The 23,972-nt window shown below is 41.4% G+C and overlaps 2 protein-coding genes across 2 annotated transcripts; one reads left to right on the top strand and one right to left on the bottom strand.

Annotated features, from left to right (window-relative positions):
• The first annotated feature begins 311 nt into the window (after nt 1–311).
• Nucleotides 312–12,900, top strand: tm2d3 (TM2 domain containing 3). Its single transcript, XM_046865189.1, has 6 exons — nt 312–479; nt 1,663–1,803; nt 5,237–5,391; nt 6,251–6,422; nt 11,758–11,833; nt 12,037–12,900. The coding sequence occupies exons 1-6, from the start codon at nt 371–373 to the stop codon at nt 12,200–12,202; spliced, it is 819 nt and encodes a 272-aa protein (XP_046721145.1). The 5' UTR covers nt 312–370; the 3' UTR covers nt 12,203–12,900.
• Nucleotides 12,901–18,972: 6,072 nt separating this feature from the next.
• On the bottom strand, nt 18,973–23,951 carry larp6a (La ribonucleoprotein 6, translational regulator a). Its single transcript, XM_046864071.1, has 3 exons — nt 23,237–23,951; nt 21,920–22,118; nt 18,973–20,811 (listed from the first exon to the last, which is right to left on the bottom strand). The coding sequence occupies exons 1-3, from the start codon at nt 23,941–23,943 to the stop codon at nt 19,699–19,701; spliced, it is 2,019 nt and encodes a 672-aa protein (XP_046720027.1). The 5' UTR covers nt 23,944–23,951; the 3' UTR covers nt 18,973–19,698.
• Between the last annotated feature and the right edge of the window lie 21 nt (nt 23,952–23,972).

A 23,972-nucleotide genomic window follows, 5' to 3' on the forward strand; every position in this document is an offset into this window, starting at 1 on the left:
ATTTTGATTTTATTATATTTGTTTATTTTATAATTGATTTAAATCGATCACATTCTATTTGTGACTATTCAAATATAATATACATATATTTAAATAATAAATAATAATAATAATAATTGTTTAATTTTTCTATAGATGATAAATATTTGGGGGATGCGACACTTCTTTTATTTCATTTCCACACCCGCATTCTGTCAAATCCCGCCTCCTTGACAATGAATGGATTGTGTCTCGCGTGACGAGCAACTTACGAGCCAATCGCTATGCGCGTACCAAGACCGATTAGCCAATAGTAGTTTTCGGGATGCGGAAGTTTTCAGAAAACGGGTCGGAAAGAAAGCAAGTCTGAATCTGACCGTAAGTAGCAGAGATGGTCGCTAACGGCTTCAGGGGGCTATGTCAGAGGGGACGCAATATCATGAGGAAATATGGCCTCGTATTCCTGCTACTCGCTGATGTTTTCTTCAAATCCACAAACGGTAAGAATTAGTCGAAAGAGAGTAGGGTTTGTCGTCTGCTTGGACGTTTTAGTGTCCTTCCCATATTGATAGCTAGCGTGGATGGTGGGCTGTATTACAAACCATGCTTCTTTCTTATACTAGTGCACTAGATAGTGTACATCAGCTATTACTTTATACTTGACGTCGTGCACTTATCTAGGGAGCATCGTGTCGTTTGGACTTGGGCCATTAAGCACCTCTTAGGCTAGTAATATTGCTAGTTCATGTTGTTGTATCTGTGCCCAGGTGTCAAAATAGAACCATTTAAAATATTACCCTGCAAAAATAAACCATTTATTCAGACTTGGTTTTGGAGCTAATGATGTTTGGGTGCGTCATTTAATTAAGGAACAAGGAGATGCTGAAGTGTCCGTCACCCAGGAGTAGTTTCAAGTGTTTTTAGGGGGGAAATTAAGGGTAACGCATGCTCTAAATGTCGTCACAAGACGTCATAGAATGACGTCATGATGGTTTGAGAGTTAAAAAAAGATTTACATACTGGTGTTGCATTGATGGAGAGGAGCGATTCTAATATCTACAGGAAGATTAATGCTTAAGGTGTTGGACATTTGGGCAGGTTGTGAGTTCAAATCCCAGCACCACCATTGGGCCCTTGAGGAAGGCCCTGTACTGTAAGCTCTGGTCAAGTTCTGTAGGCTTTTAATGCCATTCTAACTATATACAGGATGGAATAAAATAAAACACAAATATACACAAGATAACACAAAGCCAGGACACTATATAAGGAGCATGTGTGCAAGATTGGCGCAGAAAACAAAAAACAGACAAAACATAGTAACACTGCAGCACCACCAGTACAGTGAAGTGTGCAAATAGTGATTTTTCCACCGTGTGCATGTTGAACGCTGTGTTTTGTGCAGTAAAATGAGTTAAACAGTTGTTGGTTTGGGACAAATGGATCAAGCCATACGTTCCAGACTGGTGTTGGAGGTTGTGAGTTCAAATCCCAGCCTTGAGCAGGTTTTTTTTTTTGTTGGATTTTTTAAAATACCATCAGTAAATGGGTCTGAATGTCTGAATCCGAAACGATAAACCCTGCTGTGTAATTATTATTAGGCTTCCTTCAGTGTCATCTTTGAGGACTGTACTCATTTCTCTGTGTCTAAATTTCCCCAAATTGTCACGTCTCCGTGTCCAACAGGGTACCAGAACTCTGCGCATGTGGGTCCAGATCCCCCTTACCCGCCTCCACAGGGCCCGGCAGTTCCCGGTCCGGTCGGATCGGCAGCACCTGCAGCAGCGGCCTTGTCCCCTTTGTCGTCCTCTTTGTCATCATTAACAGGTAAAGTGTCAGTTTGAGGTGTTTATCTGTGGCACGAACACGTGAAGAGCTGCAATACACGTGCACTGCTACACGATATATTTTATTCAGGAGGCTGTAGTTTTGTGGATTTATTTTTATTTTTTTCTCACATGATTTCACCGTCCAATCAGCTTGTAGTCGATTTGAATAAAATGCAGTCAGTCAGGGTTGAGAATGTTTGGCTTTTTCTTTTTCAGAAAGGGTGTTGTTCAATAAAAGGTCATGATGTGCATAGGGTTGGTCCAGGATCATGTTTGGGTCTTTGTGCACCTGTCCTGTGCATGCATATTCCAGATATACTGTAAATATACTCTATGGCGTGTCAAAAGTATCAGAACACCCGACTTTTCCAGCCTCGTGCGATTCTTTTGCTGAACTGTTACCACAGCTGATTTTTTCACATGAACTAGGAGATACAAACCTTTTCCAGCATGACGATTCCCCTGTGCATTGGTTGGAGTGGAAGATCTCCCGAGCTCTGACCTCACAGTTTTCGGGAGAATTGAAACACTGACTGCACCCCAGGCCTCTTCAAACTACATACATCAGTACATGACTTTACTAACACCATTGTAGCTGAATAAAATTCACACAGAAGGTGTGTGGAACATCTTCCCAGTAGAGTGGAGCTTTTTAAAACAGCAAATGGGCTGTATATATGTACATGTTTTTTAAAATGACTAAAGAAATTTTGGACAATTCTGTTTCACTGCCAGTATAAACTGAAAGACGGAGCGATTCCTGAGGAAAAGAGGAATAGGGAAATAGAAGAAAAGTGGGACAGCAGAGGTAGCAGTGCAAAGTGTTTACTGCAGAAGCAGCAGCAGATTAGACACAGATAAACAGTTCTTTGTGGTGTAGCTGTATTCTCTACACAAGCTGAGGTTGTTTTATTGCAGCCACAAAAAGAACAAAAATCACCCATGTCAAGTTTATTTCTATTGTGCTTTTCACAACATTGTCTCAAAGCAGCCTGACAGAATTTAACAGTGAAGGTGAACGATGTGTGTTTATCCCTGATGAGCAGCCATGGTGACTGTGGCAAGGTAACACTCCCTTAGATGTTATGAGAAAGAAACCTTGAGAGGAACCAGACACAAAAGGGGAACCCATCCCTATTTGGGTGATCTTAAGAGTGTGATTATAGTCTTTAAACAATACAGAACACTGGAGAGTAAGAACTAACATGAGCACTGGAGTGTGTGATTATGAGTAATGTTCTTTCTACAGTCATTTGTGATTGTGGAACCAGGAGCTACTGAGCAACTCGTAAAATAGCTCAACATTTGCAAACATCACAGATCCAACACCAGCTTCTTCATACCAGAGCCTTTAAACACTCAAAGAAGTCTAATGTCGAAACTTCTGAAGTACAGAAAAGAACTTAAAAAATAAAATAAATAAAAAATCTGAGGCAATAGTGGTGTAACGGTTCACAAAATTCCTGGTTCGTTACAGTTGGGGGAAAGAAATGCAAAACATAACGACAATCGCTTGTGATCTTTTAACAGTTTATTACTAATAACATTCAAGAACATCAACAGTTTACATTTTGAAAACAATTTTAAATACAATTCTGCTTGGTTAAATAATTCTTGAAGCTGGACATAAACTAAACAATCCATACATTAGCTGCTAATCACTTCCTGGTTAGCGGCTAATGCTAGCACTCTTAATTTTTTAGCGTTTTCATGCATGCGCAAAACAAATCGAGTAAGGTGTGAGTAAGATAAGATAAGATAAGATAAGATAAACTTTAATGATCCCGAAGGAAATTTTTAAGTGACCAGCTGCCCACACATAAAAACACAATCATTCCTAAAAAAATAAAATAAAACACAATAAATAGATAAAAAATAAAATGATAAAAAGGTACAAGCAAATATAAACATAAACAATCACCCAAAATCAAAATCAAGCCAAGTTTCCCAGTATTCCAGCCTAATCAAAAAGATAAAGTAAAAGCTCTCAACACAGAGTGTTGTGCAGTCTGATGGCTCGTGGGACAAAAGACTTCCTAAGTCTGTCTGTGGTGCAGCGTTGGGATAAAAGTCTGCTGCTGAAGCTGCTCTTCCTCTTACTGATGGCCTCATGCATAGGGTGTGTCACATTGTCCATGATTGCCTGAAGTCTCAACAATGTCCGTTGTTCGGCCACCTCCTCCACTGAGGCCAGCTTCAGTCCCACAACAGAGCTAGCCCTCCTGATGATCTTATTTAGTCGGGTCAGGTTTTTCTTGCTTGTGCCGCACCAGCACACCACAGCGTACAGCAGAGCACTTTCAATGACTGATTGATAAAACATACTAAGAAGCTTGGTGGAAATATTAAAAGATGCCAGCCTTCGCAGGAAGTACATCCTGGTTTGACATTTTTTACTGAGCAGGGTGGTGTTCTCGTTCCAGTCCAGTTTCTTGTCCAACACCACTCCCAAATATTTATAAGACGTGACCGTCTCCACCAGGTCACCATCAATGCATATTGGCTGGGAGAGGGGGGGTTGTCTTCTGAAGTCCAGAATTAGTTCTTTCGTTTTTCTAATATTTAGCAGTAGCTGGTTCTGCTTGGACCAAAGAACAAAATCCTGCACCAGCTGCCTGTACTCCACCTCCTTGTCTTCCTTAATGCAGGCCACAATGACGGTATCATCTGAGAATTTCTGTATGTGGCAAGCCTCTGTGTTGTGTTGGAAGTCGGTCGTGTACAGAGCAAACAACATTGGAGAAAGAACTGTACCTTGAGGTACTCCCACACTGCTGCAAAGTGTTCTGGAAAGGCTGGCCCCCATTCTGACAAACTGGGGTCTGTCCTTCAGATAGTCCATGATCCAGGATATTAAGTATGGCTCGACTGCCATACTCCTGAGTTTTTCCTGCAGAATTGGGGTTGGATTGTGTCAAATGCGCTGGAGAAATCAAAAAACAACATTCTCACTGCACATCCCCCTTCATCAAGGTAAGACAAAGTGCGGTGGAGGAGATGCAGGACAGCATCCTCCACTCCCACCCTCTCCCTATACGCAAACTGCAGTGGATCCTGGGCATAGCCATTGTGACTCTAGTTTCTATTTTTATACCCCTGGCATTGTTGTGTGTTTTTATTTATTTAATAATAAATGCACTCAGACTGCAAGGCAGATACTAAAACTTGCGGTCCGCCACCTAATACGTTCCTGAGGGAACTCAGATTTCAATTTCCGATGTTCCGCACGTAAAAATGATTGCATCGGGTACACGTGTACACCGAACTGAAAGCTGAAAGCGTGTACCGTTACACCCGACTAACTGTGGAACCATGACACTGTACACACCTAGTAAACTCATTTTTTTACCAAACAACCAACTTTAGGCTATAAAGTAGATCTCATGCTGGACTGGAACTGACAAACCAAAATAAGACTCGATTTCTTTCAGAGTTTGTGACCGAGAGCTACGAGGCGAAGTGCCCCAGCGGAGGTCTGTGCAGTAAGTTACCAGCCGACTGCTTCACGTGCGATTACCATCACAACTGCAGCTACGGCCAGCCGACAAACTTCACCTGCATCACCAAGAAAGGAGTTCACTGCCTGGTGCGTATGCTGGAGCATCTCACAATCCTTCATTCACAGAAATCAGTGTGCACAGTATTGCCGAGACAGCAGATATAGTTGCCTCATATTTATTTGTTTACTTATTATTTTTAGTTTGCTCTAACCTGGCCTGTCGTGTTAGAACCATAACACTCGACCGGGATCTACCTCGATGTAGTCATTATTAATCCTATTTCATAACTAATGGAACCTCTCATCAATATAAATATATAAAATGTTTAATACCTCGCGCATCAATGACCCTCGGCCGCCCACGACCCTGTCGCCGGTTCACCACTGTTCCTTCCTTGGAGCACGTTTGATAGATACTGACCACTGCAGACCAGTAACATCCCACAAGAGCTGCAGTTTTGGAGATGCTCTGACCCAGACGTCTAGACGTCACAATTTGGCCTTTTCGAAATCGCTCAAATGCTTACACTTGCCCATTTTTTTCTGCTTTTAACATGTCAACTTTGAGGAGAAAAATGTTCACTTGCTACTCATACCTATAGCCACTCACTAACAGGTGCCATGATGAAGAAATAGTGTTATTCACTTCACCAGTCATAACGTTATAATGTCATAATGTCATAATGTTATGACTGATCGAAGTGTAAAATGTCGAATGCCCTGTGGTTTAAATCATTATTGTATAGAAAAGCTGTTTAAACCGAAAGCTTTGTCAAAAAGGTCATATTAAAATATGTTCAAAAATATTGGCACCCCTTCCATTACTATAATTAGGTGGTCTTTTTTTATCTTGGTGATTATTCTGTTGAATCGCTGCATCACGTATGTGCTAAATGACAGCAGTTCTACACTTATATACTGGTTTTCTCTGTGTGTTTATCATCAGAACGCCACGGGAATGCAGCAGACCTTCAACCTGACCATGAATTGTCAGTTTTGCTGGCAGCTGGATCCTTCTCGGTATCGCTGCAACATTTCCACCACCTGCATGACCGTGTCCTGCCCTCGAAAGCGCTACAACGCCACCTGCACCGTCCTCGATCACGTGAACTGCTTAGGTATGGACTTTCTGTCTGTTAAGAGCTAATTTTAAAATGTAGTACAAATTCATCATGTAGGACTTGATATTTTTAGCAAGTTGTATATTTATATTTCAGTGTAGAGCCAGGGCTTAGTCACGCCATCCTTTTCTCTCTCTCTCTCTCTCTCTCTCTCTCTCTCTCTCTCTCTTTTTTTTTTATTTATTTAACAGCCCTGCAAAAAAAAAAAAAAAAATCCTGCTCTATTACTATGTATGAGGTCATGTGATTTCTTGATTGCACTGAGCCAGACTTTATTCATCACCCTGAATAATTACTGTGGTGTTACAGATTGGAGCAATACCAAAATCTTCAAATATAGCCACATTCAAAGCGTAGACCTTTTTTAAAGGATTGATTTATTATAAAAATATTATAAAAAACAACAACATTTTTGCTGATATTGTAGACTTGAAATCGATGAAATGGCGGAATTTCAAACATACATGTGATCTTTATGTCAGCACAGGTAAGTCGATTGAGTACACACGAGACTGGCCGGATAACGAAACGTGAGCCGATTTGGTCGAAAGGTCCTGTTTGAACACCCTGCAGTGTACAACAGGACGAAACTTTACCATGAAAATCAGTTAACAAATCAGGTTCTTTGTGAAACGTGAACCTTGGAGTGTATTTTCAATCAATATATTGTCATTTGTTTCTCTATCACTTAAATAATTCCTCATTCTTTTATTCATTATTGGTGAGACATGAGTCCATCACAGACTAAAAGTCTGTACCTGTAGAGTAGTCATTCAATTCATTTTTATTTGTATTGCACTTTTAACAGTAGCCAGTGGTTTCTGTGGCAAGGAGAAAATCCCTGAGGGAAAAAAAGAGGAGAAACCTGACTCAAAAAGGGGGAACCCATTCTCGTCCTCAACACCGAATGTCCGTTCATTTCAGTTCCCTCGTCGTTGAGGAACGAGGCGCTCTTCAGTGGCACATAAATGCAGAACCGTTCATGCAAACTGTAGTCCTGAGCCTTTGAAGCAGACTGTTGATATTAATTACAGTTCAAATCCATCCTCAAAGTCTTCAGTGATCTTTGGGCTGTTGATGTCGAACCAACCCCAGCTGAACAGAGTAGAACAGAACTCCAACATGAGTATTACCGTAATTTCCGGACTAATAAACTCACTCAAATATAAGCCGCACCCACTGAATTTGACAGATTTTTATTTTGAACATAAATAAGCCGCACCTGTCTATAAGCCGCACTACACTGAAACTAATAAACTTTACACAGGCTTTAACGAAAGACATTGTCTGTTACACGGCTTGTATCTAAACAGTATCCCACCAAGAAAGTCATTGTTCACTGTCTTCCTCCTTCCTTTTACAACTATTTCTCTCGGGAGTTTATCTTTTGGCATCGTCGTGCGTTTAAAAATCACCATCAGTGAAGTTTTTCTCCCGATGCCGTGCAGCTCAGAACACAGGTCAAGTGCGTTTTTTCATGCCCGGTTGTTTTCAGCGTGACGAATGATTCGCATTTCCTGTAGACAGTCCGAATGAGCGGCAGGTCAAACATCAGAGGAACATCATCCATATTTATGATGTGGTGCGGCCCGATTCAGTGGGAGCGCATCTGATTTAATATAAAGAGTTTCATTGGTTCACCTGAACCCGTTCAGCAATTTCATTGGTATGGCATTGGTATCAAGTTTTTTGGTTTGAAGCTTGTGAAACCTGGAAAAACTATAAATAAGCCGCTTCATTGTTTAAGCCGCGGGGTTCAAAGCGTGGGAAAGAAGTAGCGGCTTATAGTCCGGAAAATACGGTACATTGTTTACTTTTAGATTTGAGGCCACATAGCAGTTTGAATTGGTTGATTGATTGAAATATCATCCCTATATGGACAAAACTATTGAGAAACCCCACTTTCCCAGCTGTATGTGTTTCTTTTCCCAAACTGTTACCACAAGTTTTGGAGACATTCAGTCGTGTAGGACGTCTTTGAACGTGGTAGCTGGAAATTTTCTCTTCAATTGAACTATGAGACCCAATTTCGGTGCACAATTTCATGAAGAGATGCTTTACATGGTTTGGAGTGGAAGATCTCATTCTATAGAGTTCTGACCCTCAACCCTATTAAACAGCTTTTGGAAGAATTTGAATGCTGACTGCACCCCCGGACCTTTACAAACACAAAAACACAAAAAAACACAAATCTCCTGAGGAACATTTTTCCAGAAGAGTGTAGCAAAATTTTTTTGTAATTACAATGTACACGCTGATGACAGGGTTTCCGAGGAAGGCGATGCAGAGTGTGTTTATTTTCTTTCTGTAGCACAAACATCAACTGGCAATCTTCCTTCTGTTTTGAAGCGCGAGTTATGTTCGATGCCTCACAGTTCGATGCGGAAAACCTCGGCGTTTAAATCGCGTATGACCGCAATCAATCCTCCCAAATCTTCGGTCTGAAGGCGGGTGGAATAGAGAAAGTACATCACAACAACTTTTTTTTTTTTTTTTTGCGTTTCACAGTGTGTAATTAGTATTTTTTTTCTTTTATTTTTGGTGAAAATCTAAGAGCGGGATAGAAAAAGTGAATCCTAATAATAAATCAACAAACATTTCAAGCAAATTTGAAGCTTCTGTGTGTGTATCACATTAGCTGATTCTAATAGCTTAATTCAAATTAATACAACAGTGCAGTTCAGAAACAATGAAACTCGAAATGAACTGCATTGACATGCATGCAGTAAAACACGCATGAAGTACATCTCTCGGGTCAGCGAGGACGGGCGAACGAGTTCGAGTTGCGCAGAATTACAAGCGGATTTTAATAAATTGAAAAACAAACAACTCCCAGACTGCTCCATTAGCAGTCATTACTTCAGTGTACTGTATATCTCTTATCAAAGCATTTCTTTGAATTTTCATGAATCCCTCACCTGACCTACTCCAGACCCACTCGTGTTTGTCTGGTGCACTTCTATGGAGCGCCATACGCTTTTATCCATGTCTGGGTACATCACCCTCGCTGCATTACCCTTTTGTAAATGAAATGTACTTCAAAAAAACGATCTCTTCCATGCTTTATTCCTGTGCAGAGGGAATTCAGGAAGAGTAATAAAACAGCATTATTATTATTATTATTATTATTATTATTATAAGACTTTTTTACCAAACAGAAATCCGGATGTGGGTTTACACCACTAATGAACATGAGAGTGGAGGGAAGAAATCGAATGTTTTTAGACAGATTTATGTGGAAATGATTTTTTTTTCTCTCAGTAAGATGCGAAATATGCACGTTGATAGGTGGAAGGACTCGTTGTTTAAATCCTCTGATGTTAGCTAGTGATGTTAACAATCGATTTCATGAAAGCTTTGATACGATTCGGGATTATTGAGTCAAAAGGCTCGGACTAGAAGACTCGAGAGGAACTAATCATTTCTGTACCTTGTGCAGAAGCTACTGTGAATTTATTTATATTTTTTTAATGCTACGAACGGAGGATACTGTACACACACCACCGACACGAAATGAACGAATCGGCAAAGTTGTGTGGAAAATCAAACCGTTTTCGTCAAAATTCTAATTTTGTCACATGTACAATTATACAGAGTACAACATGCAGTGAAATGCTTTTTACAACTGTCCAACATCAAACATAAAAATAAAAAGGAATATAGGGATAAAAAAAATTAAAACCAAAGTAAATAAATACAAATAAATCTATGTATATATACACACGAAGTAATTGAGTGTGATTGTCCTTAAATTAAGTGTGATTGTCCTTATTCTTTTCCCTTTGGATTATGATTTAAAAAAGATTTTCAGCTACCGAAAAAAGAAAACGAACAACATTTATGACATTAAGTCTTCGTTACTTTAATGAAAAATTTAAGTTTATTCATTTTGCTGATCAAAGTTCAGATGCAAGTCAGTAAAATAGCTAAAATAAAACCAGCACTATTATTAACTAAATCATGGAAACCCATTAACTAATGTTCAGCTTACACTATATGGACAAATGTTTGTGGAAACCTGACCATAAGATTGGAATATGCTTCTTTTCGTACATTCCACATTTAGTCCCCATTTGCTGTTATAATAAGCTCCACTCTTCTGAGATGTTCCACTAGATTTCTGGAGATTTGTGAGAGATTCTTTCACCCACATAGGTGTTAGTAAAGTCAGGTAGCGATGTAGATGAGATGAGGAGGCCTGAGGTGCAGTCAGCGTTCACATTCATCCCAAAGGTGTTCAGTAGGGTTGAGGTCGGACTCTGTAGCAGAAGATCTTTCATTCTAATGCATGTGAACTATATCTTTATGGAGCACCACATATAAAGACGTCCTATACAATTGTGAGCCTCCGACTTTGGGGAAGAACTACATACAGCTGGAGGAGCAGGTGTCCCAATACTTTTGGCTGCATTTTTGCAGTGTTTCTCAAGGGCATGTCGTTCAGAATTTATTCAGTCATTCATCTGCAAGCGGCTGCTGGATTTTAGGAGAGTAAAGGAGGATGTATTACGTTGAAATGAACAAAAAACGTGGCATTCAAAAAGGTCCTTCGTTCACGAGAGAAGACGAATGAATAAATAACGTTGTCGGGATTTCTGTCTGAAGAGAAAGAGGAAGCCTGGAGAGGTGAGAGAGATGCACTAGTTAATGGTATCAGGTGTTTTAAAAGCAGATTAATATCGAGCTAAGTGGGGAATTTAAATGCCATTTGGCTCACAGTGTCATGTGTCTTATGTAAGTCTGGCATCTCAATGCTTTTGGTGTTTATTTTTTTTATTATGTAATTCTTCTTAGATATGGCTCTTATGTAAATCGTGAATAAATATACTTCATCACATATAAATGTCTCACAATATCCTTGGCCTAAGATAAAGTATTTTGTTTGCAGCATAATAATGTTGTAAATCAGTAGTCGTTTATTTTTTATTTATTTTTTTTAAGTTTCATTTACATTTCATTTAAAACATTTGGCAAAAAAACAGACTGACAGACAGACAGAGGCAGACACAGACAGAGGCAGACACAAACAGAGATAGACAGAGGCAGACACAGACAGACAGACAGACAGACAGAGGTAGACACAGAGACAGACAGAGGCAGACACAGACAGAGGCAGACACAAACAGACAGAGAGACAGAGAGACAGACAGAGGCAGACACAGACAGACAGACAGAGACACAGACGGAGGCAGACACAGAGACAGACAGAGGCAGACAGAGACAGATATTCATTCCTGCAGATAACATTTTTGAGATTATTAACGTATTTGTGCCTACAATGTGTAGATCTAAAATATTTAGTGCAGATGTTTCCTGCTCTCTGCCTGAACAGGAAAAAGGGAATTTCAAAAGCGCCTCTTTTGCAACTGGACTGGAGGATATAAATGGTCCACAGCGCTGACGCTAAGGTAAACCATACAATATACATAGACACCAAGATACTATCAATATTTATACAAATAAATAAATACAATTTAATAATAATAATTGCTTACATTTTTTCCATTGATTAAAAAACCCTTTATATTTGATATATAATTAATATACAGTATATGAAAAACATTTGCCTTTGTGAAATGATTAGAAAAGAATTCTCTCGGTTCCCACGCAGCATCACCCTGGGCGGATTCGGAGCCGACCGATTTTATCTGGGTCAGTGGAGAGAGGGATTGGGCAAGCTCTTCAGTTTCGGAGGACTGGGCATCTGGACCCTTATTGACGTCCTCCTCGTCGCCGTGGGTTACGTAGGACCTGCTGACGGATCGCTTTACATCTGAGACCTAAAGTGTTGTTAAATAGGACTTTTCGTTTCTTTTTTTCCTTTTCTTCCAGAAGAGGACTTGCAGATCAGACTGGAAGACACACAAGACTAACGTGAGCTGGTTTTCTCACCACGTCTAGGCTACAGGAGAGCATTATTCAGTGTTGACATAAAAACGCAAGGTAGCTTAATATCGCCTCAGGTGAATGACTTCATAGCCGTCTGCATGATTCCGAGTCCTTGTGCACATACGAGAGTGCTTATTTGTTATAAAGCGAATCCACACACCTGGTTTTTGAGAAGGTGTGTATGATCTAAATGTCCTCAGACTCTGAGACTAATTGTATCATCGGTGTGTAAATGGTTCTGTCAGTCATCTAGAGCCAGGAAAATGAGTTGTAACTGAGAAAAAAACGAGGAACCCTGGGACACCTGAGAAGCTGTCCTTGGATTTGTTTTTGTTTTTTTCTATGTTGAAAAGAAAGAAAAACCTCGTTGTGTTCATGCCATTACACTGTTTTGCAGTGTAACAATTTTTGTGTTTGTTGTAAGGTGTTTCTCTAGGCAGTAATTGAATTTATACCACTATTTATTTTTTCCTCTTCAACTCCTGACAAGAGCAAATCTTTATATGACTATCGATTCTTCTGGTTCATTCGGTTTCACTTGTTCGTTTGATGCATCGATTATAGAAATAAACCATGTCAAAATCAACAATATATGTTTTGCTTTGTAAAAGGACTAAAGGAGCTGCTGGGATGTGGTACGGCAAAGAATGGTTTTTATAGTGTTGGATTATAAGCGTTTGCATACCATTTTCATACACAGTAGTGATGTGAATCTCCATTTCTAACACCGATGCCATTCGCTTCTCGGTGCATAGCCAACGATACAATACATTTAAGATACATGTGAAGCAGCTACAATACCATGATACAATCCGATTTCAATTTGACAACGCAATATGATGCAATGGAAAATATATGATGCTCTGCTATTCAATTTGGTACAGATAGCTCGCTTTTAATCCTTTGGTTCAGACAGACAGCAAATTATCATCAATTTTCTTAACTGCCTTCTGACTTCTAACGCATGGCCCTTTTACAAACAGGCCTTTGAAGTACAAAAAAAAAAAGAACAAATGAACTGACACCAGACGTTCTTTTCCTGTTTTGTCTAAAGGAAGTTACAGCTCTACCTCTGCCATGTTAATCTGTGTTCTACGTGACTCTCAGGAAAGCCTCGGTCTCCGTAGTGTTGAGATGCGTCATTCACGTGGCAGCAGCGGTGCTGAGAGAACGCGCTCGAGAAACTGTTAGTGAGGAGAAATCGATCTTCATATCAAATATCGGGCACAAATTATCAGTCACTTTCTAAATAATAAGTTTAGCACAATTACTAACAATTATATATAAATAAATGTACGTTTTTATGGGTTAAATGTTCAAAACACATCAACCTCATACACAGATTTAGCCTTATCTTAGAAGGAAGGAAATTGTCAGTGAAGTTGATGGACAGGTAAATTACCTCAGAATGGAAAAGTAGATATGGGTTGTTCTGAAAAAAACAATAGTGGGGAAAAATACAGAATGGATGGAGAAGTGTGTGAAAGTCTTAGAAGCATCATGCTAAGCTGTTGAGATCAGATATTGACCTTTTTAGCGAGCGTCTCACGACCAAAATTCATGATTCCAGTGTTGATATTTCAGGGAGGATGGATACCTCAAAGGGTACAGTAATCCCCCGTTTATCACTGTGGTTACGTTCCGAAACCGCCCGCGATAAACGCACACCATCCCAAAAATAGCATTCTGTTTATAGTACTGTATTGTATTAACGTTACTTCAAATTATAATTATATTTTTATTAATAAATGTTATTTAAATTAAAAAAACATAAACAGTTTAGTCTATCGTGCTCTCCACCAGACATGGGGGGAAAAACAGCCAAACATTAGTTTATGTGGTAAATGCAATTCCGCGATAAACCGGGGGCACCAGATTCAAACCGCGGTAAAACGGGGGATTACTGTATTCACAAAGATATAAACTGAACCGTCTATGTTTCAGTACCGAGAATGTTCACCTAGAAAATACAATCTGGCTCTTTTTCTAGGGAATATGTAGCCTTCGAGCTAAAAGGCATAAATCTCAAATAAAATCATGTTCTGTTCTCAGTGTGAAAAACTTAAGACAAATGATTCATTAAAAGCGTTCAGGTTTTATTTATTTATGCCTTTTTCACTTCTGAATGTTTTGTTGTTCTGTTTCTACAAGAACATTCAAAGTGGTAACCAGGTTCGGAGTCTATAATCAGAACACCAGGAGCAAGCCATGATTTACAATATGCACGGTGTTTAGTGCTTCCCGTAATATATGCTGTTCATTTAATCCTTCCGGTCCAGTATCTTCAGGAGCCTGAGGAACATTTTCTTGAGTGGCATAAATTGTATGCATTAGCCCTAGTAATTAGTGTGTCTTCATCATCATGTAAACGTTCCTTCTCCACACTAAAGAATCCTAACCCCCTAAACGAACGAGGAATTTAAAAAGTGCTCCATAAGCAACACTTTAGACGTCGATGAATTTGACAAGGTAAACTGGAGACTAATGCTGTAGATGGATTGACGGAACAATCAACAGAAAAATGGAAATCGGCATACAACTGATAAACAATACAAATAAAGTGTTATGTTGCTGTTGGCTAAAAAATAAAAGGGTTTCCAAATAGGCTTTGATAAGTTTATTTAAAATTAAATTTCATTCAAAACTGATGCAATAAAAACAAGATTTATGGAGTTTAAAGTTCAAATACAGTGAAAAAAGTTTTCTTTTCAAAACCAGTTTGTCTAAATTAGATTTTCTCAGTATTTATTATGGGGAGAATCTGATTAGGTGTTGGAGCCCCACCACCAATGATCGCCTACATATTATTTGTACCAGCCCACCCGAATATAATTGGCTAGAACCAGCCCGGAGACAACCCAGAGGAATCCTACTCAACCACTGGAACTGTATACATCATGCACAGAGTCCCCTGAGCTCCAGACATGGGCTCCTGTGTCCTGTAGCTGTGATGTTGCAATGCTGTTCACCACAATGAGGTCATGTGGGATATAAGCTTCACTAATAACAGTCCCTAATGCATCAGCAATCAGCTTTCAATTAATTTTCCTTTTAGTTCATGAAGCAGTTGAGGAGTCATGGGACATCTTGTATTCTGTGGTGACTGTAGCACCTCAAAAAAGTGTTAATTTTCATGCTCTTTTGGGTCCATACCCAAGGTCTAGGTGCCAAGCAAGGACAAGTCATGCTCACTTAATACGCACTAATTGGGGAAAAAGTAAAAACACCAGATTACAAACTCTATGGTGTTTTTAGGCAGAATAGTCCAAAAAACATCCAGTGGACTAAAAAGCTCAGTGGAAAATAACTTAGTCGTTCCCGAGTCAATCTTATGACGACGAAAGAGACACGACAAAATTATAAAATGTTTTGCGTAGCAGGCAAACGTAGCAGCATATAAGGGGTAAAATACATTGAGACGCTGCCAGGATCTACACATCTTTCACCTCTGTTTTTGGTGTTTCAAAGCCCAATTTTAGCTCTTCTCTCTCTCCTTTTTAAAATTAGCATTGCCAGATGGTGAAACAGAATTAGCCTCATTAGCTACATGTGTGCTTCTCACCGATCGCTCCATTCGACACCACGCCCCAGCTACCACATACACAACTAAACTGGAAAGACTATACATTAATATAAATTGCTCTGTTTTGCTAAAATATGTACTGTAATGTAGTTAATTTTTTTAATTAAAGTGTACTATTCCATACTGATCACCAGTCAAGACTCCAGGCTAGGCCTTAATATTTTACAGTACGATGGGGTCATTGTAGCACATCTACCCATACTTCCAGTTAGAAGGCCATGACTAAATAAATAACATGGTGAGCAGGAAAGCATCACAATGAGCATCCGAGTGAAAAGGGAGATCATACATCTTAGTCCAAGGAACCTTTAAGAGTAAAGATTTGACCCAATCATTTATGCACATTGCTCTGGAAAAACTTCAGCGAATTCGCCTGCAATAATCACTCACTCACTCACCAACTCCTTCCTACACTTTCCTCCGCATGCTGAGGGTCTGGTGATGCCTGCAGCTCAACCTCTGATCCGTGATCAGTTCCTCCCCATGACACCTCCACTAAAGCTGGGGACTTATCAGAGGAGGAGAGTGATGAGTGGGTGTGCAACAAATCTGAAGTCATGGCTTTGTGAACTGATCTTAAAATCGCTTGGCTCAAGAAGGCGTGCGAACGTCTTCACACACCTACATCCACCCGCGAGTTCAAGATCGTTATTTCCTTCAGGAGCAAAACTGGCACGGATGATAAAAACGCCACAATCTTCTGCCAATACTTTTCTTTTATGAAGCGAGTTTTAGCTAGCGGCTAGTTGAATCTCTTTGTTCGGCTGGGTCTCGTTTGTTCACTTTCTAATAATTTACACATTCTAGGATGCAGTCATTATTTCCATACAGTATACACCGCTCTTGCTCTGATTGCTAAACCTCTACATATCGGGCCTCACTTTTCAACAAGGATACAAAAGCCATCGTTTGCAGTCCAGACTTTACAGGAAAGTAGCACAAAATGTGACTGTAAAAACAAATTGCATGTGGTTCCTAGAGACTTCTCTGTATACTTCCCACATGTCCTGTTTTTCCTTCTTAACTTCCTGTCATTTATTTTTCAGTCACATAATTCATCATGTAGATTTTCTTGAATGTACATGTACCAGATCGGATTACGTGTTCAAGTGACCAAAATTCAAACCCTACAAGACAGTTTGTGTAGGTTTTGTAGGTGAACTATTTATTTAATGCAAATCATGCAGAGATGTTTTTTTCCCCCACTATTTGCTTATCAATTTCAGCTTTGCCTTTTATTTAAATCAGGTGAACTGCAATGTCCCTTTACTATACATCAACCTAGAAAAGGATGAACAATTCCTGAAAATTTGACCACAATGTTGGAAGCAGTAGCATAAAATTTTGCCTCCACTTTGACTAGGAGACCCCAATCTGTGTTGACATGAAAATATGGTTTACATGGGTTGGAGTGGAAAATTTTGAATGACCTCTTATGGAACTCTGACCTCAACCCTATTGAACATGAATGAATGTGCACCCCAGGTCTCCTCACCAATCAATACCAGACTAACACCCTTGTAGCTGAACAAACAAAGCTCCATAAAATCTAGCAGAACATCATCTCAGCAGAGTGGAGATTATAAAGAAAATTGGGACCAAAAGGGGTATCTATGTTCTGCCTGCAATAAATTAATAAATCTTATGGTCAGGTGTAAACCTTTTGTCCTCATTTTTATTTTAAGAACAATAAAAGTTCTAGCTATTGATCTAAACCATAGGTTCCCCATCCTCGTCCAGGAGAACCACAGGACATGAACATTTCTACGTTTTTTGGTTTTAGTTTGAAACATTTACACCTTCAAACAATAGAAACATCTTGCTTACAAAGCATTATTACAGTTTATATTATAGTTATTCAACCTTGTATTTTGTAGTCAGGCTCCGTACAATCCAGGTAGTGGTCAATTTCAGTCTAATTTTATCCCATGACCGCAATTAAAGCAACATGGGGCAAAAAAACAAGCACCTACAATAGTACCTCATGTGGCCTGTGCAATTACGCCCACAAAGTCTTCCCCTTCAAATAAACCCCTTCATGTTTTGTTCACTGTTTCTCATACAGGCTTTTAGAACTAGACCAAGAAAGACTCACCTCAGAAAGATCACAAATCCACAATCTTGGGTGACCTGAATCTAGGCTGTGTGTAAAAGACTTTCAGGAACCGGTGAACATTCAGTGAATGTTTTCAAGCACACAAAATGGGGCTATTAGTAGCAGAAAGAATGGGTGAAAGCCAGTCGAGGGCTGCAGACTGACACCATGACCATTGAATTTGCGATTTCTTTTGAGCGAAAGCTACGTCCAGAAAATGACCAGATCAGACTTTATTATTTGGATAAAAAGTCATTATTCACTAACGATGTTCTTTTGCTGTTGGTTAATTTAGCAAATTTGACAGTAGCAAATTTGGGGAAAGAAAAACTGGTGCGCAATTACGGCAGTCTAGTCAGTGATTACAGCAGTTACATAATTGGCTTTCAAACAAACCTTTTTCAACCTGATCAGAAAAAGTTTAGTTAGCAAGCGTTTGGTTCCCCACCTCCTCCATCACCACCTTTTGTAGTTCGAGTTGCTAAGGAAATTTAAAACGATACCTTTTCACAGTGGGAAGTGCATTATCGTCAGGGGTAATAGAGCTGAACAATTTGGCGGTCTGCAGTCTCACACAGAGCTTATGATTCGGCCCACGGCCGACAAATCCTTATAAGACCTCCTTCCATCTGTGCAGCATTTACACCTTACATGCTTTCTTGCTGTTTGAACCAAGCCAAGCATTTCTACTGCCAAACTATGGTGGCGATTTTTAGAATAATCAGGTCAACACATGATTGCAGTCCACAAGAGTGGGGGTTGTTAGAGTGGGGAAAGGAGTAGTTCCTCAAATATATCCAGCAGCCATTGCGGCTTCAAGCTAATGATTATTCAAGTTGATTATGTGATTGATGTGCAGAGTGGAGCAAATCATTAACCGCTCCTGGAGATCCCCAAGCACCGAACCACGTTATTTTTTATACAAACATGCGCACAGGATTAACATAATGAATACAAATAAGTCACAGAGCAACAGGGCATGAAGTTCAGAAGAGGCAATGAACAGCAAATGAATGCCATTGCAGTGATTTATTTTGTACAGTATGAAATGTGCAGTACTTCGCCTCCACTCGACTGTAAAGGCAAAAGCAAAGCATATTTACATGCCGAAGCCAGGCTGGAGCCTCACTACCTACCTCCCATCCCTTCCAGGCTACACTTGAACAAAACAGATAAGGCTTATCAGATCGAGTTGAAATTCTATGAACCACATTCCTGCAAAAAAAATAGCAATCCCTTAGATAGAACAGAAAATAGTCCAGAAAAAAGGGCAAAGTATTAAAAAGCAAATTAAAACCTAAAAAAAAAAAAAAAAAAAAAAGTGACTACTTAATTTCTGGAAAGAAACTGGTCACAATTTCATTGCTGCTTTTTGGTTACATGGCATCCAAATCCATATGCCTAAACCACTGTCCACATCAAATAAAAATAAAAAACTAAAGATTACTTATCCAATGTGGAGTGACCTGAGCTTTGCCCTCATCCCTTTCATGTAATACCGAAAGTCTGATTAGAATTGCCCATCTCAAATATAAAAGAAATATCCATAGGAAAAGGAGATTACGAAACCCAAACAATGATGTGAAACAGTGGCCCTTTTTTTGCAGAATTATATATCAATGATAGTGTGGTATACGATGCATAAACCTCACTGCTATAGTTCAGTGCTGCTATTTTGGGAGAGGTGAGGCTCCCCCTGGTTCAAGTCAGGTTTGAGTGGATGCAGTTTTGCCCCGTTCTGCCATCAACACTGCATGAAACCCACGTGTGCCATCCGGACCCCTGGGCAGGCGCACAACGCCAGGGGGAAGGCCGTCTGCGTTCTGGATCTTTCTGCCCAGCATGGGGCTCCCCACTGGGCTGCTCTCCTGACTGGCCACCTGCTTCCTGCGCTGCACCCACGGGCTTCCTGAAGGAGTCAAACTGCTGTCTGAGGAATAATCGGCCCAGCGGCGTCCAGCCTCAGGGCTCAACCTGCCCTCACTGGCTAGAGGTGAGCGGGCATTAGGAGGGGCTTTGCGTTGAGAACAAGGGCTGGCTCGTGGGCTGTTCCATGGGCTGGAGCGTGGAGAGACAGCCGGGCTTAAGTGGAAGCCTCCAGGACTAAGCTTGTTGCATGAGCGTGACTTGCGGCCGAGCCGAGGTGAGGTGGGGTTGCTTTCTGTTTCAGAGGAGCTGCAGGCCGAGTCGTCTCCGTGATACTGAAGCTCACGCACACGGCTGTTCAGCGAGCGGCTCTTGCGCATTCCTCCGCCTCCTCCATTTCCGTTCTCCTCCCGCTGCCTCTCCTTGGATACCTTCTTTTTAGGTGGCTTGGTGCCAATCAGCACCACCTTGAGCCCCATTGATCCCTTCCCTTCTCCCTGCTGACCTGTGTAAGCCTCATGAGCCTTCACAGCCGCCTCCACTTCCTCAAACTCGACAATAGCACACTCCTCAGTGCCCAGCTGTGAATAGCGACCACTCAATTTCTTTAGATCAGGTGGCAGATCTTTGCCAGGTTTCAGCACACGCACAGAGGCGATTGGGCCGTATGCACCAAAGGCCTTGAGCAGAAGCTCCATGAGCCGCTCCTGCTGGGCAGGGTTTGCCCCAGGACTCCCGTCTCCAGCCCCACCTTCACCTGCCAAAGCCACACCTAGCTCAGGCCAGCGCTGTAGCTCACTCAGGAGCAGCATGCGGCTCGGGAGAGACTCGCTGGCGAACACAGGCACGCTCGTCCTGCGGCGAACTTTCCGGCCTTCTTCATTCAGCTCCAGTAGGGTGGAATGGCGCAGTGCGTATGCTGTAGTCCTCCAGTCTCTTGTCAAGTGCTTCACCTGGGAGCAAAGGTGCAAAAACACTATATTTAATTGTAACTATTCAAGTATTGTAACTTGTGAATTGTAAGTATTAAAAAAAACAAAAACAAAGCCTAGTAAAAGGGGTCTAAACAAACCTACTACTGAGATCCAGGTCAGTTCAATAGCAAATCTATTATGAACAAACATTAAGACAGGTAATGTAAGAAATATATACGTATATTTTTAAAGAATGTTATTGAACAAACATTTGCATATCCCAGCAATGTAGGAAGCAGGGGTTAGAGCACAAGGTCAGCAAAGACACAGCACCCCTTGAGTACAGAGGGTTAGAGCCTTGCTCAGGGGCCTTCTAAGAGTGGCAACACCATAGCTTGAACCATCAACCATTCCAAACAGTATCCAGGAGATTACCACCTCCCTAAATTCTACATTCCTTTACACTTATATTTTTTTTTTCCCCAATTGCCAGACAAATGCGACTATCAAAACAATGATTGATCTAAAGCATTGAAGCACAGGCATTGAAAGCTAATAAAAAGGCAAAGCATCCTCAGTGAACATCCCACGCTGTGTTATCAGTTACCTAGAAGGTTGGTAATTACCAGGGCGCGTCGCTCTTGTTCAGTAATTATAGCTTAGGTTAAATTAGACCCAAATGGTACAATTAAATTTGGTGATTTTGTTCACATTTATAAGTGATGCTAAAACCAGCCTCTGTGAGGTTGTGTGACTGAACTTCCTGTACTGTTAACGATTTGAGATATACACCACGTGCGAGAAATGAAAGAGGAAATTAGAAAGCTGGTTGCAACAGATGTTAAGAAAAAAAAAAAACTGCCTTTGTCCAATATCCACAGGGACAAATGCAGGTAGTCTGAAATAGCTGTTGTAGCAAACCGAACAGTGACACTTGGGATGCAGTTCAATTTATATTCAAATAGAAATGCCAATCAGTGGCATCAGAAAGCCAGGAAGAAACCAAGCGTTTTGTTTGATCAAAAGGCTGCCTTTATGAAGTGCAGCCTTTTTTAAACATGATTCATACGCCCAATTGACAGCTTGCGTAACAGTTGTCAGTTCTCCCGGACGCAGTAATAGATTCTCAGAGTTTCTCGCTACCAACCTTCTTAAAAGAAGTAAGCAGCTTGACGCTGACGAAGCCGAGCTTATTGCGCCGAACGTGCTTGAGCAGGAAGGCGTCGTGCTCCAGGTTCTCATCCGACAGGTAGTACTCGATCTGAGCTATGAGCTTCTGGGTCAGTTCAGCGTCTGGGGGCTGCCAGCTCTCCTCCTCAAGCTCGCCACCACTGGTGCCAGCGCCGCTGAGGGAAAACAGGAAATACAGTTTAGGATTAAAACACTACGACTACACTACGAAACGCTGCAAGACTCGCTCCAAGTTATGTAGTAGACCAATTTAATGGCCTCTCCGTCTGACTGTATGGGGGCTACCAAGTGGTCGAGAGCATGTGATCTTGCCAGGAGCCTTCGAAGATGTGCCACAATGGGGGAACGTGCACTCGAGGCACAGATCAGCACTTCAATAATTCCTGTTCATGATTACACTAGTTGCCTGCTTGATAAGAGCCAGGAATCTAATTAAAACCAATGACTCACTGGCTTTCTGTGGACTCCTACACCCTTAAAGCTGCATGGCAACAAGTGAAAACATTTACCACGTTCAACAAGTGAATAGCGGGAGGGAAATCGGCCTGACAAAAGGAGCTAAAAAAGGAAACATTCCCTCAAAAGAAAATGCCTAAAATGCACTTAACACCAGAATGCATAATCTGAACTCATTGCATCTAAAACATGACAATACTGTGCTCTACATATCTAGTAGCCAGCTTCGTAGTAGATTTCACCTCATGCTTGTCTAGAAAACTTGTAACAACTTGCCAAAATGTCTCGCTCTGGAATGAGGTATTGCCGTTTCTCAATCCTGCTCATTGACTTCACGTTTTAGTGACGGCCCTGCACCTATTTTTAAAACCTTGTTACATGCAAGTCAAATGGTTATAAAGGTGAACCTTTGGGTGTGTTCGGGTGGAAAAAATGCAGAGTTGCCAAAAACAACAACAAAAAAAAAGGGCATCATTAATATGATGAAAGAAAGACGACTGGAAAGCATTGGCCATGAAACATTTCGTACACAAGGCAGTGGACAGTAAATCCAGCCCTGATGACGTAAAGGAGGGGAAAGAAAATAATGGAGCAACAGGTCTGGCACCATTCTGGCCAGTGACGTCATCAAGGCATGGTTTACAGGTGCTCAGTTATTTTGCATTGAGTTGCAGTCAGGGGCAGTTAATTATAGACCAGGTTTGGATTGAGAGTTATGTAATGCACATGTATTATTATTATTATTATTATTATTATTATTATTATTATTATTATTATTATTAATGAGCACTAAGTTAAAAAAAACTGATTCAAATACCTCGATTTCTCGTGCCTCAGAATTTCGTCTTCACTGTTGATGGTCTCCTCCTCCTCAGGCTCCTCGTCCTCCGCCGCCTGGATGGCCACGGTTATGGTTACCGGAGTGCCCATCTCTCGCAGACGTTGATCCGGGAAGCACGAGGGAAGCACGACCGCCTCGGCGGCTTCGGAAGCATCGCTGCATACTACATCCACCGTGTTCGGCGGCAGCTCCGTAGCCGCGCTCATGACCGTGGCGGCGGACCAGCGCGCTCTACACCCCGCTGCCTCGAGGTCCTCGACGACGCCTCCCGCCGGATGATCGCACAGCGGCGAGCTCCGCGCTTCTCGGGACCGGCGCTCGTTATTGACGTGCGGTGCCGCCGAGACGAGCCGCGCGGCTTCCCGGATACGGCGCCACGGAAACCCCGAGCCGTCCGCAAGGGGAGGAGGAGGAGGAGCGGCGGCGGTGGAGGCGGCGGCGGAGGGCGCAGGAGCGGCGGTGGCGGCAAACGAGACGCGACCGGGAGGACGGGAGTCTCCTCTCGCTGTCACTTCCTCGTGCGCAATAAGAGGCTTTGTGCGCGCAGGAGCAGCGCCCCGATTGGGCCACGGCGAGGCTCCGCACTCATCTCCCCCAACCCACCAGCGAAACGCGAGCTGGAACCAAGAAGGAGGAAGTAGGAAGGAGAGAAAGCGCAAAAAGGCGTTCACTAAAACCTGCATCGTGTTTCTTATTGTTATTACTGTGCAAT

This window comes from Silurus meridionalis, chromosome 13 (assembly GCF_014805685.1).
Source record: "Silurus meridionalis isolate SWU-2019-XX chromosome 13, ASM1480568v1, whole genome shotgun sequence".
Classification (NCBI taxonomy): Eukaryota; Metazoa; Chordata; class Actinopteri; order Siluriformes; family Siluridae; genus Silurus; species Silurus meridionalis.

Coding starts and splice junctions, on each gene's coding strand:
- larp6a (XM_046864071.1), bottom strand. CDS start 23,943: ATGCAGGTTTTAGTGAACGCCTTTTTGCGCTTTCTCTCCTTCCTACTT. Junction 22,119..23,236: donor CTGAGGCACGAGAAATCGAG/GTATTTGAATCA, acceptor GTTTTCCCTCAG/CGGCGCTGGCACCAGTGGTG. Junction 20,812..21,919: donor TGCTTACTTCTTTTAAGAAG/GTTGGTAGCGAG, acceptor CTTTGCTCCCAG/GTGAAGCACTTGACAAGAGA.
- tm2d3 (XM_046865189.1), top strand. CDS start 371: ATGGTCGCTAACGGCTTCAGGGGGCTATGTCAGAGGGGACGCAATATC. Junction 5,392..6,250: donor AGAAAGGAGTTCACTGCCTG/GTGCGTATGCTG, acceptor GTTTATCATCAG/AACGCCACGGGAATGCAGCA. Junction 11,834..12,036: donor TCCACAGCGCTGACGCTAAG/GTAAACCATACA, acceptor GTTCCCACGCAG/CATCACCCTGGGCGGATTCG.